Source organism: Schistocerca americana, chromosome 4 (assembly GCF_021461395.2).
Source record: "Schistocerca americana isolate TAMUIC-IGC-003095 chromosome 4, iqSchAmer2.1, whole genome shotgun sequence".
NCBI lineage: Eukaryota > Metazoa > Arthropoda > Insecta > Orthoptera > Acrididae > Schistocerca > Schistocerca americana.
Genome location: NC_060122.1, coordinates 20,068,116 through 20,083,442, shown reverse-complemented (window position 1 = coordinate 20,083,442; position 15,327 = coordinate 20,068,116). Strand labels below are relative to the sequence as shown.

Here is a 15,327-nt window from a genome sequence, read left to right as displayed (position 1 = left end):
GAAGTCCAGCACACCGCTTTTCATGTTCCACCGTAGTGGTTGGATTCTGGATCCTGGCTGGCAGTGACAGTAGTTGTTGCAAACTGCTCTGCCATTGTCTGAGTGTTGCTTCTTCGCAGTGTTTGGACACTCACCTGCTTCAGCACCACTACTGTTAGTAAAGACTGCATTTACCAGAAATCCTCCTGTTGGCTTCTCATACTTTTGTGAAACAAGTGGATGATTGCTGCAGTCAAGGAATGCATGCCATGGCCTATTCTTGGTCTCCTAGATTATGTGTTGAGCTTTGGCTCACACAACTAGAAAGGCTGCAAGCTTTTCTAGTGTTGGGTGGCAGTTAAATGACTGCAGATCTGCATCCCTGACCCAGATTGCTGAGCGGCATGAATCACTCCTCAAAAGTACTGACTGCCTCCAAAGATGACCTGACGACTTCAGAATGGATAAGTCGGTGGCATGATAGATCACAGATTTGATACGGTCCACCCATTCCTGAATGCTACCTCAATACTCAAATGTAGCCAGCTGCCTGAGCAGCATACAGTTACATCTGCTGATCATTCATTTTGGCAGCTTCCTTTCAAGTGTTGCTCTATCTGGTGGTATGTGGTCACTGGAATGAAGGATTGCATGTGTTGTAGAGCAGAAAGAGAGATCAGTAGCAGATGACAGTCCAGTAGCAACACGTAAGTGGGAGGGATTCCTGTCTTCTGATATGATATGTGGTGAATTCACTGATGTTCCACTGTAGGGCTGGAGCCATATTATCAGTAAGGCTTTTCTTTCACCCTGTCTCTCCACAAGAGTGGGGATCCTGCAACGGATGGAGACTTAGTCTTGGGGCTAAATGGTTGCGCCCAGCAGACTTTGTATTTCATTGGCTCTGAAGCAGAACCATTAGATCCACCAGATGGAACAATGTTCTCATGGTCTAATTGTTCAGGAGTTATGGTTCGACCTAGCCCAAGATACAACTAAATCAGTCGGTGGAGAAAGGAATTATGTCACTTTTCTTACTTTTCAGGAGAGACAAGAAACTGTCTTATTGTTAAACCATTTGACAGATTGAATTGAAATTTTTGGCATTTGTTGTACACTAATCATACATACTGTCAATGAAAATGATTTTCATGTATTCTGAAAAGTATCTTTTCAAAAAAAAATTGAAAATTTATAACATAGTTTCTTTCTCCAGTCAACAAGCAAATTTAGCACTTCGGTGAGTATAACACATTCAAAATTATACATTTCTAGTCTAAAACTCAAATTTATTGATTAACTAATGGAAAATTATCTTCAACTGAACCTGAAAACAACTACTTCATAGAATTCGAAGTTCTGGATAGTTGAAAATTTATCATAGTGAGTTATCATTTGTAGTTGTCCAATATCTCCTCATAAAAAATCTCAGCATTTTCTCCATGGATGTACTTAACAGGTTCTAAATATCTTAAATTTTCTTTTTATTGATTGTAACCTTTTTCCCATCATGTAGCCTTTGCAACCCAATTAAGCAAGTTTAATTTTTGCCACATTAAAGGGGTGACTGGTAAAGCTGCGTATAAAAGGGTAGGCAGTCACGACTCCCAGTTTTGTTGCTTCATAATGAAATTCTTTGAAAATTGTTTTTCTTGACAAAGCATCTTGAGATATGCCATTTCCCTAGATTGTACATTTTTTTGTTGGTGACGCCACCCTGTGTCAAAGTCCATTATATCCTCACTTTCCACCATAACGACTGTAACTTCAGAAATACTGTTTGCTGTTATTTACACATGCTCTTTAGGGGTGTAAACTTGGTCACATTTCTGTATTTGTCTCTTTAGTGTTTGAAACACATGGTCATAAGGGAGAAACAAGTGACCTCTTTCAGGAAATCTGTGAGTGATTTTTTAATAAATTTTCTGTCAATGCAATACTGGAGTAAGGACTACAGCATTATTTTTATTTTGGCCAGGTGCTCCATCTGAGAACAGGTGTACTTCTGTTACATACTTCGATACATAGTTTTCAATGTAGTGGTACAGTAATGGACACACCTCATTCTCTTTTTCACTTCACCTTCATGATACTAGTGCACTGTGGAATGCTTGGACTTTACATCATAAATACAGAAACAGTTAACCCACAGCTGATGTCAATAGAATATTTCCTGCTCAGGGATGTTTGGCAGAGGCAAGTTTTGCATTAAGTTAGTCCAACAATGTCATCCCTGCCCATACATTCTTGCTGAGTTGTTTTAATGAATTAATAAAATGTTCTGCTAATGAATATCCAACTCAAGTTGTGCAGCTGTCCTACTACTGTCAGATATATGTGGACTTTTTAACTTAGCCTGAAGTTCCTCACATTTGCCACATACATCAATTTGGAGATTCACATTTGGTTCTTTGTAAGGAACATTTTGTGCATGGTTTTCAGATCCAAGGGTGTGTCTAGGTATTTCATTTCCTTCCCAGGATAGTGATGTGGGTATCTATCAAATTTATTACATTTTCCAAAACTTTGTTTGTGTATGGCTTTGTTCCACATAAGTCCTTTGGAATTTGGCCTTTAACTGGTAAATTCCAAATACAAAAAGACGCTTCCGTGATACAGCATGAAGACTGAGAAAAGCACATTTGCAGATGCGTACTCTTCCACCACAGACAATGGCATGGTAAACACATGAATGCCTTTTCTTGATGTTCCTGATATCTTTTCTTGGCCAACAATTCATAATGTCACTTGCCACAATTGACCTTTGTAGATAAATATCCTGATTTTTTTCCATGTTTAAAAAGTTTGAAAGTATCTTGATGTGATCACCCTCACTGATATGTTGGAAACATTCCATTCAGCATCTGGAATTTATTAAGTAATCACAAAGCATGTAGCACATGCTGTGGAATACATGTTATACTGAACTTGTTGAATGGGTAAATGTCAGTACTGATACCTTATCTGCAATCAGCACTGATAGATTTTCCAGGAACTGCTTTCCCACTGCAGTCATTATATGGCAACCTGCGAACTCTAGTCTCCTAGATTCTCTTCCTCTTGTGCTCACTTTCATTTCGCTTTTGTTTGGGAGACATTTCAAATTATGATATTCAATAACTTACAACAATCAACAATAACCATGACACATCAGGACATTGGACCCAAGTTAGTGTTTCATTACGCACTCTGTGCCTGTGTGCTACAAGCCATCACCATCTAGTTTGAAGGTGGTGCAGTACAAGCTCACAGACATAGTCTCCTGGTAGCACGCAATGTGCAGCGGAGAAAGGAACTAAGTAAATGACTAGATTCCTTTCTCCTCAGGACATAACAAGTCATCCTCATGTTACTGCCACAGGAAGAAGTCAAACAGTTCATTTCATGACACTAAGGTGTGTCATGGTCTGTTTAATACATTTATGTAAAAAAAGTGAAAATTGTCAAAAAGTAACTTAATTCCTTTCTCCATTGACTGATTCAATTTTGTTCCTCGTTACTGATTCAGAGAACCTATGACATACTATTTTCCTGAAGTTCATGCTATTAGCATTGCATACATCATAACCGTGAATGCCATGCTATTTAATTTATTTGTGAGATACTGTTTATGGGAGGCCCATGAAAAACTTTTACCCAGTTGCATTCCTAAGAATTTCACAGACCTGCAGAACCTAGTTTTTGTGATGGATCTGATTGTCACTTACCTTTGCTGTTTTTATTTTAAACTGCATTAAATTAGATTTATCATGTTTAATTTTAACCCATTTAGTCTAAACTAGTTATCTAGTTTTCCTAAGGTATTTATGACAGTTTGAGGAATTTGATCAGTACATTCATAGTTTCAATGATTACAGATGTGTTATCTCCAAATAAAACTGAGTTGTAGCCATTATTAAGCAGGCCAGGGGGATGCTTCCTGGCCTTGAAAACATCAACAAATTACTCCGCCAGGGATATGACTTTCTCAAGTCAACCCCTGAAATGAGATCATCCCTTGACAAAATTCTCCCCACACCACCCAGAGTTGCCTTTCGTCGCCCCCCTAACCTCCATAACATCCTTGTTAAACCCTACAATATTCCCAGACTACCTTCTCTACCCAGCAGTTCCTACCCCTGTAACCGACCCCGCTGCAAGACCTGTCCCATGCATCCCCCCACAACCACCTACTCCAGCCCCGCTACTGGTAAAATATACACAATTCAAGGCAGGGCCACATGTGAAACTACACATGTCATTTATCAACTGACATGCCTGCACTGCACAGCCTTTTACATCGGTATGACAACAACTAAACTGGCTGAGCGCATGAACGGCCACAGACGAACTGTCCGCCTAGGAGATGTCCAATACCCAGTAGTGGAGCATGCCCTCCAGCATAATTCTAGGGACCTAGGAACCTGCTACACTGTATGTGCCATTTGGCTTCTTCCACCCAACACCAGTCCCTCTGAACTGCAGAGATGGGAACTTGCACTCCAACACATCCTTTCATCCCGCCATCCCCCTGGACTGAAACTACGTTAAACCACCTCCTCCCATTTACTCTTCAGTCTTCTCCTCTTTCCCTTTCCTCTTTAGCCATTCACGCATCTTTTCATCCTACATAGTTGTGTTTATCTTTATACTATATAACTCTTTACTTCTGTATGCATCCTCTTTGGTTTGAAGCTGGCACAGTACTTACAGTAGAATATCTTTGGCTTCCCTCTGACAACCATGCCTCCATCCTTGCTACCCTCCCTGTTTTCCTTTCCCTGTTGCTTCATAACCTGGGTTGTGAGTAACTGAATCTACTTTCCCTTCTTCCCTTTCTTTCCCCTCTCTCCTCCCTGATGAAGGAACATTTGTTCCGAAAGCTAGGAACGTAAATTTTTGGTACTGTTTTTTTGTGTATCTATCGGCTGTACTGAGCTGAGGTAAGTACTGGCCAGCCCCTCTATCTCGTTGTTAGTATTTATAATGATATTTTTTCACATATATTTGAAAGTGAAGAAGAAGAAGAAGAAGAAAGTTTGCAGAAATAGTTTCTCATATGTGTTCTTTCATGCCTTTTTTGAATTGTGGTACTTAAGAGTAACCTGCAAACAACCTTCTTCAGAAGACTGATTAACTGTTGTGGATAGTGGCTGGACAATTATTTTAGACACTTGATTTAGACACTTGGTATTCCATCCCACCTTGCTGATGTTTTACCTTTCAGTGATAGTGTTACATTTTTTATTTCTTTTGCAGTAGTTTTCCCAAATTTATTGAAAGGGTAACCTTCAAATTGCTCAGTGCCAAAGAAATTTAAGTTTTCATGTAATTTTTGACATTAATGTTTGGTTTTTTTACATTTATAAAGATTGTGAATCATTTGTGAATTATTTGTAGGGATTTATGAGGAATATAATGTAGCTCACATTTTTGTTATTGTTGCTAACTCATACTCAATTCTTATGTCATTGCTTATTAACTTACCTTTTCTGCTTCTACATGTCATAAGCATCCTGGTTTCTTTATAAAACTGTAAGTTTTCTGAGATTCACATCTTTCACACCATCATTAAAAATTAAAACAAAACACTTTTTAGTGCCATATGTATACATCAGCAGAACTGTACTGATTTTAAATACATTTCCATGACAATGCATATTTTTGTATTCTTATTCTTGGTTCAATCCCTACAGTGTGATTCAAAGAGGGCTGCTTGACCATTTTGAAATATTTTGATTTTTTCACACAATTACCATATAATTGAGAAGTTCAAAACAGTTTTTTTTTTTTTTTTTTTTTTTTTTTTTTTTAAATTACCTTGCACCATTAGTGAATGGTGGCTATTTTTATTTGTAAATGCATGACAGTCTTTCAATTTGGAGACATTGGCATTAATTTGAATATTGCTGGACTGGGTTAAGTTATAACACTACAATTGACATGAATGCTTTTAGAAAAGTCTCCTCATTGTTAATTACCAAAAATACCCTAAAATCAAAGATAATCAGTCAAAATTTCAGTATCCATTGTGGATGATGAACTGTGACTGTGATTTGAATTGGTGTTTATCTGGCAATACATACGCAACCAGTCACTTTTTTATAATTTTTTATTCTCTGTAAAAACATTGAATGTTTACATGCTGTGAATCAGTGTAAAACCAAGTGTAGCTAACTACTGTGTTTATTTGTGTGCATGCTTTAATAATGTATGTTATATGAAGCAATCTGAAATGGATACCACTAGGTAGTGCACTCACCTGCACCGCATCTAGCTACACTTGGTCCACAACATAATGTTCTTGTAACATCTCCATTTGATGATGAGCCTGCAGTGGCTCAAAAACATTTTCATAGTTGAATAAATATAAAAAAGTGACTGGCTGCATATTTATTACCAGATAAATGCCAACCAGTCAAAATGACCTCAAAAGTTTGGTGTTGAAAATTTAGAAAATCTCCTTCTTAGACCCAAAAATAACAACTGGAGTCTGATTTATCAGAGCGTATTTTTTCGCAACTAGATACCATAAACTGCCTGATTTATATAGAGCAAGAGCACTGCAAGAGTTTCCTTAATTCTTTATACCTTTTTGAAATTTGAAAATATAATTTTTTTAAGTTTTGGGCAGGACTGAATGCAAAAATTTGATTTTTGCACATTTTGAACACCTATCTGACAGAAAAGTACTGTAAAAATTTGAACTTGATATTTGACTGTGAACAAAATATGAATTTTTGAAAATAAGGAAATAATTCACATTATGCTACAATTGATCCTATGGATGTTGCCTATTTACATGGTTTGCTGTTTGATTGTAGTAAAATTTAGTTGTAACCTATATTTAGTTTACACTGTGACCTTATATTTATTTAGTATTATTTATTTTAATAATAAAATTTTAAGCAATAGAAGCTTTTGCTTTAGTGCTGGGTTTAAAAAATTGACCATTTTCATAGGTTTATTCTCGATTAAGTAGCACATTATTACAAGTTCAAAATCATAAAAGTAAAATAATAAACATGTGAAATTTCTCTGTTGTTGGGAAGGCTACAGTTTTGTGCATGTGTTTAGTCCTCAAGACAATTGTGTACAAGAGCTTAGTGGACAGAGTAACAAGCCTGCACAGGAGCCCAGTAGTCTGTGACAAGTGGACTATGTACACCTCTACAGTTGTTGGGTGTGGCATTATTGTAGTCAGTCTGTTCAGTAACCTCTGTTTGAATGGATGTACCTACTTTACTGAGAGAGTAGAATATTTTATGTGCTTTTGTAATGAGTGGTGATTTTTAATTAACTATAAGGAAATTTGAAAGACTAGTTGGAATAGAACAAAATGGATGAATAGTGCCCTAATGGACAGATAGTAAGTGAAGTGTGTCATAAAACAGTTTATGGTTCAGTTTCAGAAAATGTTAATGACTTTGATGAAGAAAGACAAACTTTTTCTAGTTATGATTAAGTTCTTCTGTATCATCAGTTTGTGAGTACCATGAGAAAAAAATATATTCTTAAGTACAATCACATTTTTTGAAAAATAAACTGCTCTGATCCACTCAAAGTTCATAAAAAGCCACTTATTAAAAGGTTGAGGGAAATAAAACTTGAACATTTTTCCTGTTAAGTGTGAGTGAAACAGCTTCCCGAGTGAAACTTAATGTGATTCCTGGAAATTTCCTGTGCCCAAATTGTCACTCAAAAATATTTATCATGAATCTAGAAACAGAATCATATAACCTTGCTAATGACATTTTTATTCCTAATGAGGAAGCTATTAGCAAATTGGATTTTGCTTGTTCTAATTTAGAGGTATCTCCTGCTTTGAAAATAAGAAAATTTGTTAGTAGAAAAACAAAATTAGCTACTGAAAGCAAGGTACAATGAATTTTAGACAAAATTAAAAAATTTTACAATCATGTTTTAATAATGCACATATCAACAGTATTTCTAAAAAAGAAGAAAACCTTCCTCCAGAATCATCTGCCACTGAATATTTGAGCTTAATCAAGTAATTGAAAATCAAGTGTTCAGTGACACCTAAAGAGGAAAAAGTTAAAATTTTAAGTTTGCTCTCACGGTCAATAGAAAAAATAGTTCATGATTTCATTTCTGATCATTTGGTCATCAGAGTAACCCAAACATTAGTGAGAGAGTAAGGCATTCTACCAGTTTTAGGATAGATGAAAGGAGTAAATATAAGTGAAGAAACAAGTGAAAACATCCAGCAGTTTTTTGAAGAAGATGAAACTAGTAGAATGTTCTCAGGTAGCAAAGATAGCAAAAGAGTGTTGTAAATGGAGTTAAAGTAATAAGGCAGAAATGACTAGCACTTTATGTAGTTTTCAAAAAGGCTCATCCTGAATGCAAAATACAAAGGTCAAAATTTTGTGATCTTCACTCTAAATGATGTATTTTGGATGGCTCCTCATGAACACACGCTGTATATGTTTGTTTATATCATCAGAATGTCAAACTGACAACTGTGGGTGGAGAACTCAATTATTTTAACTACAAAGAGTTACTAGAGTTAATGGTCTGTGACACTAGCAATTATGACTGCATAATGCCCTGGTAAAGAAACCACTCTTGAATTGTTTAATGAAATCTGAGAAGGAAATGCCAGACAGTGTTGGCTTCAAACAGTGAGTCACAACTGACAAGACTGAAATGATAAGCAGTTAAATCTCAGGAAGAGTACTTTGAATCTTTAATTGATATCTTAGAAAATCTCAAAAGTCATCACTATTTTCATAAAATCCAAAGCAAGGAGGACAAAAAACTACAACTTTATGAAACTGAATACACAGTTCTAATTCTGCAGAAAACTTTACATTTGGGGTTTGGGATGAAACACAAGGGTACCACTGGGTCAATGACTAGGCAATACTGCAACCATTTCTTCTGTACTTCAAAAATAAGAAAGATGAATTCTGCAGTTCTTCAATTTGCATTATAAGTGACTACTAGTAGCACAACACTTCAGTTGTCCATATATTTCAAAAGTATGTAACAAACTACATAAAAGAAAAGTTGCCCAAGGTTGAAAAGCTCACATACTTTTTGAATGGAAGTGGTACTCAACACAAGAACAAAAAGAATTTTTCAAATCTTTGCAAAAACAAAGTAGATTTTGGGTTGGAGGCAAAATGGCTGTTTTTGGCTTCTTGCCACGGTAAGAATGCATGTGATGGAACAGGCAGTACAACAAAACATCTAGAGAGTTACCGTAAGTCAGCCTACAAAGTACATCTCTGTCATTCAGTGGAATGACATATAGGCATGTGTGTATGATAGACAGTGGTGGGTTGCAAAGGCTAAAAAGAATAATTTTGGAAAACAATGATGTTTTTGTGCATTTTTACCACCCTGATGGCCCAAGAACTTCATTCAAGAAATCTACTGGTGACAAAGTTTGGATATGAATGAAAAACATGTTAAGGAAACTGTCAGTGCTTGAACTTGCCACAGCAACTGGGAGGTCTTATTCTATGTCAGAAAAACTGTCTGAAGAAATAAGTATTCTTAACAACGACCACTAGGATTAGGAAATACCACATCTCGAAAGAGTGTTAACTGAAAATATTTATTTTAAATTTGTCAAGCTAATGTAAATGTTTAGTTCAGTAATTTTTCAAGTCTTTGCCTATAATTCAGTACCTTAACTTCAATAATAATTGATTACACCCTGCCAATACAGCACATGAATTAGGCAACAGCCATTAGATCAGTTGTAGTGTCATGTGAATTATTTCCTCATTTTCAAAGGTTAATATCTTCGTTCACAGTCAAATATCAGTGTTAAAATTTTACAGTTCTGTGCTATCATATAGGAGTAGAGAAAGTGCAAAAATCAAAATTTTATATTCAGTCCTACCAGAGATAACTAGCCCCAGACTTTTTGTAAAAAACATAAAGATTTTCAAATTTCAAAAACTTATAAAAAATTAAGGAAACCTATGTCAGTGTTCTTGCTCTACATAAGCTATTAGTTTATGATATCTAACTACAAAAAAATATATGCTCTGATGAATCACTCCCTGGTTGTTATTTTTGGGTCTTAAAAGTGGATTCCCTAAATTTCCAATACCAAACTTCTGAGGTCATTTTGACTGGTTATGTTAGAATTTCATATATTTTGGGTAATAAACAGTGTTGCAGAGGAGACTTTTCTAAGAACAATCATGTCAATTACAATGTTGTAACTTAACCCTGTGCAGAGATATTCAGATTAATGCTAATGTCTCCAAAATGAAAAACTGTAGTGTGCTTACAAATAGAAATGGTCACCATTCAGTAATGGTACAAGGTAATTTAAAAAAAAAACTGTTTTGAACTCCTTCAATTACAGGGTAATCACATATTTAAAAAAATCAAAATATTTAAAAGTGATCGAGTAACCAACTTAATTTTTATTGGATCACTTTGCTTGGATTGATCTTGTTGCTGATTGCTCATAAAAAAGAAATAGGGAGTATATTAAATTCATATTTCAGAGAAACTGATTCTCATTCTTGCCATTAAATAACACACTCAGCTCAACTGTCACCTATAAACCAGAAGAAAATTTTTCCTGATCCATGGTCTGTCTCCTGGGCTAGGGTCTATTCATTGAGATTTGTTATTCAGACATAAGGTCATCATCAAATAACTGTGCACTCAATCTAATGACAAAACATTTTAATATGTCTATCAGGTTGAGGGAAACATATTTATGGTCTACAACATGGGGACAAATGATCATCCCATTGGTGAAATTGGAGTGAAAGTGAATGACAATCAGTACCATGTGGTCCGATTCACAAGGTCAGGAGCTAACTCAACAATTCAAGTTGATGATTACAACATTCAGACTAACCATCCAGCCGGTAAGCATTTATTATTTGTATTATTTGATAGTTTTCACATACGGTGTTCTGCTTTGACATCATAATTGCTCAAAAAAACATTTTACAGTATATGCAACCAAATGCAATTTAAAATATGTATACATCACAGAAGTAAGTGAATTGAATTATTGTAATTACAAATCCTTATAAATTGTAAAACATAAATCACAGATCAGAAATGAAAGTAGAAATCTCAGCAATGACAGATAAAGTAACATTCTCACTGACCCAACAGGTTTTCTCAGTGCAGACTGGCCCACACATCTTCATCAGGTGCTGTGTTTAGGCTATTATGTGTACCCACTGCCTGGACCACAACCAGATTGTGAACTATTATTGGTCTCATGCTGTTATTTATAGCTGAGTATGATTCCCAACACCCACTATGCCCAATGATGCTCTATTGTTGTTTGGAGCTTGCACCAATATTCCATGAAATGCAAATTCTCTCAGAATTTCCAACTTGGTGTATGTGATGGCCAGCAATATTTTAATAAATTGAGTGCCTGGCCACAAGCATTAATGAAATTGAAACTGATGTCCCTGTTTATTACTTATTTGGATACACTTCTTAATTACACGGTCCCAGAAACTTGGCATTTGCATCAAGATACTTATCTCACTGTATTTCATCTTACAATTACATTCAAGGCAGTGATCAGAAACAGCTGTTTTCATAGTTGTTTTAGTTGGGTATGTTGCTGATGTTCCTTGGATGTCTCATTGTCTATCCTAATAGCCTGCCTCATGTAAGACACGCTTCATTCACATGGAATGCAATATACACCTGGATTTTGGAGAGCTTGATTATCTTTAATATTACAAAGAATACTTTTTACCTTGGTTGAAAGGAGAAAAATACACTGGATGCCATGTTTCCATAAGAATCTACCAATCGTCCTGGATATTGGACAAGCATAAGGTAGATAAGCAATTTGTGGCTTCTCTCCCTCGGTCTCAGTCTCAGCTTCTTTGTCAAGTATTCTTTATTTTGATTACATTGTCCATTCAATTTCATGAGCCGAGTATCCAATCTATTAGAAAACTATTCATAGGTGTTGCAATTCTTTGGCAAGGCTCTTCTTGCCTGAAAGTGAGCTCTACTGACCAGAATCATAACACAATTTTTTTTAAATGACAGATGGAGATGGCTCAAGGTGCGAACAGGCCCGGATCCAGGGGGTGGCAATTGAAAGGGGTGCCCAATTCATATTCTTGAAGAAAAAAAACTTATTTCATGAAGTGCCTAGCATCCAGCACATGTTGGTCTAATAATTTGATTTTGAAACGCATCCCTGTTTATTTTTGAACATTTTTGAACACATTCTAAGTTGATTTTTGAATGAGTGCTTAGTGTACATGATGTCTCTGCCAGAAGAATCCCCATCATATTGAGAAATAAAAAACTTTCCCACAGACCAAAGGGAATGGGGCTATATGAGCTGAGCTAAATAAATCCGAACGGATGGATGCCAATTGCTGTTCATTTATGTGATTGATTTGGTGTGTGAATTATAAGTATTGTTATAATTATTAGTGAAGTCCATAGATTCAGACTATTTGGTTAGAAATAATTCACTAATAGGAATAACAGGTAAGAAAGATCACATATTATCTTCTCAGTGTATCAAGAAAATGAAATTTTGACAGAAATTTTTTGCCAGGTTGCTGCACTACTAAGGGCCCATTGCACAGTCCCCATTTAGCAGCCGCTTATGTTCTGTTCTCAGAATAACATGGAAAACACATTGTACGAACATGTAATAATGTCTTACTGGGGAATAAATACGGGACAACTAAACTGGTGATTCTAGTAAGGTTAGTGAAGTTAACCGGAGGGCAGGAAATTACAAAATTAATGATGACAAGATTGTTTGTTAGAATGAGTATGGAGAAGGAACAGGGACATCACACAAATGACATGGAAGAATATGACGATTCCAAATTTATATAAAAATTTTCTACTACTACTGTCTTTCGATCTCATGCTTGGGAAACTGGAGCATATGAATGAAATGTGAAACTATTTCCTAACATAGAACTTTTTGCTTGTAGTAGGTCTAATAGCCATTAGTACATTGTCAATTATATTCTGTCATGTTATTTATGTAAACAAGGTAGATAAAAATGACCACATGTGCCAAAACAGTTGCACTTATTTGGTGCATATTACAGTTACTGCCATATTAGGAAGGCCTATTTTGTGTTATCTAGCAGAGAGCAACAAAATAAATGTGATCAAATTGAGAAACCACACCAGTATTCAGTACTATTCATATTAACAGCTTCTTCAGTATTAGACAGCAACATTTTGATTTGTCATATAGCCAAACATTTGACAAACTTTAATAAGAGAATATATTCTTTAGCACAAAGGAAAGCACACTCTGTAAAGCTGTAGCAAGACTAGACAGAAAAAAATGCTGGGATCTAAGGATTGAAGAAATGTATACTGTCTTTCTTGTCTCTTGTCTTTACTGGTTTTATGTTTCTTATATTTAACTTTGTCACACAAAAGAGAAAGTTATTAACTAACAGGGACTAGAGAGTGCAAATTTTCTGAAGATGGGGGTAGGATGCCAAACTGGCCAACTGGGAGCAGGAGAGTCACCAAAGGACATTTTAATTTTCACTGTCTTGAATATAGGTTTGATGACTTCATTACAAAATATAAACATTTGAACTCCACAGAGTTTTGTGTGATAGAAAGATGCTGTGTGAAGAGGTGTGGCACTGCATTTTATCACACTTAAGACCAAATAACATGTCTTATATTTCTCGAACATATATCTTTTATATATCAAACTCTTCAGAAAGATGTGGGCTACATAATGAATGCATTTTTGAAAAATCGATTTTTTTAAAATTTTTGATGCCCTGTCTCAAATGCTCGAGGGGGAGAGGGAGTGCCACTATCAAGTTTTTGCCCTGGTTTGGAAACGTAGTAGATCCGGGGCTGGGTGCAGTGATAAGGGTCAGTGTCAGTAGATATTTTTCTGTAAACTCTAACCCAGGGATCCATCCTTTCTTTTCTAAACTAACATTTCAAGAAAAGACAGGTCCTGTTTTTCAAGTACCATCTCAAATTTTTTATTACAGTGGATCGAGCTTAATAGTTGCAGGAACTCCTGAAGCCATGTGGTCACACTACGAATGTGTCATCTGTCTACCAATACAGACACATAGGTTTTAAATTGGCAGATTCTAGTGACTTTGCAGCAAAATGTTCCACATACTGGTTTACCACAACAGGTGGTAACTACCCATCACCATGCCATCATTTTTTTTTTACAATATTTTCCATCAAATAGGAAATAAGTAGATGTCAGAATGTTCCTAAAAGGTTCTGCAAAGCAACTGTCAAACTTTTCTGTGATATGTTCCAAGGCGTCAGTAAGTGGAAATCTCATAAAGAGGGAGACCACATTGAGGCTGACCATAATATTCATACTCTGGAGCCACAGTTGATGGAGACAGTGCACAAAGACAGTGGAGTTGCAGATGTGGTGTTTTCACTACCCCATATATTTGTTGAGAATGCATTTCAGGCAGGCCCTATAGTCATGGTGGCACTGCTGTTCATGTTTTAAGGCCCTTAATGATGTTTTGGAGCAAGTCTGACTCATTTGGAAGACTCATCACCTTCCTCTCACTTTATCCATAGGACTGACATTTATCTGTCTGAATGCAATGTCATTCAAAAGATTGAAAATCTTTTTATACTAATCCACAAAGGACCATAACATTGCTCTTATCAGCTGGCAGATCTACATGTACTTTTTCTCCCACAGACTTCTGCTCATCAGCTCTCAACCTCAGCACCAGCACCTTAGTAAATGATCGACAGATTTTGTGGGAAACCTCCCTGACTGCTGCTGGCAGGAGAGAAAAATTAAAGACAGCTTGCAAGTGCAAAAGTCTTCAAGATGAAGAATATTATTACACCATTACAAAATTACACTGAAGCATTACAAAATAAAATAAAGACTGTGAAGAAAGAAAATGAAAGATTAATATAAGAAAAAGTGTCTAGTGTGTCAGAATCAATGAAACCGCAGAAATTCATGCGTACTTATGAATGCTGAAAACAGTAACACAGCTATGCAGCGCAACAAAAAAGAATATATATTAATCGGTGGTTCACTGTTAAAAAATGTCATCGTGAAATCAATGTGCAACCTGGAATTAGAAGCAACAGCTCAGCAAACATTTTAAAAAACAGAGAAACTGCAAAACAAGTTACTACAAGAGCTGATTCTGAGCTCAGTCATAAATACAAGGGAGTCTTCATACATTCTGGGACAAGTTAGGTAAAAATCAATAGTGAAACAGAAATTATTAATGAGACAAGAAACAAGATCTGTTCTGGCAAGAAGTGTTTGTGTGGAACCTAGGCTCTTAATTAATGGTGTTACAAAAATTAGGTTGGTTGCTGATCAATATATTTGCAAGATAAACTATGCCATCTGAGAACTGTGTG

General features: G+C 36.0%; 1 protein-coding gene across 5 annotated transcripts in view; it reads left to right on the top strand.

Annotated features, from left to right (window-relative positions):
• The window catches only part of LOC124613920 (neurexin-1), a 2,081,056-nt gene that overhangs the window by 1,971,980 nt on the left and 93,749 nt on the right, over positions 1-15,327 (top strand). For all 5 annotated transcript variants that reach the window (XM_047142672.1, XM_047142674.1, XM_047142673.1 and 2 more), the window contains one exon: positions 10,655-10,826. In XM_047142672.1, the coding sequence (XP_046998628.1) occupies positions 10,655-10,826 (172 nt within the window). The remainder of the gene's footprint in view (positions 1-10,654; positions 10,827-15,327) is intronic.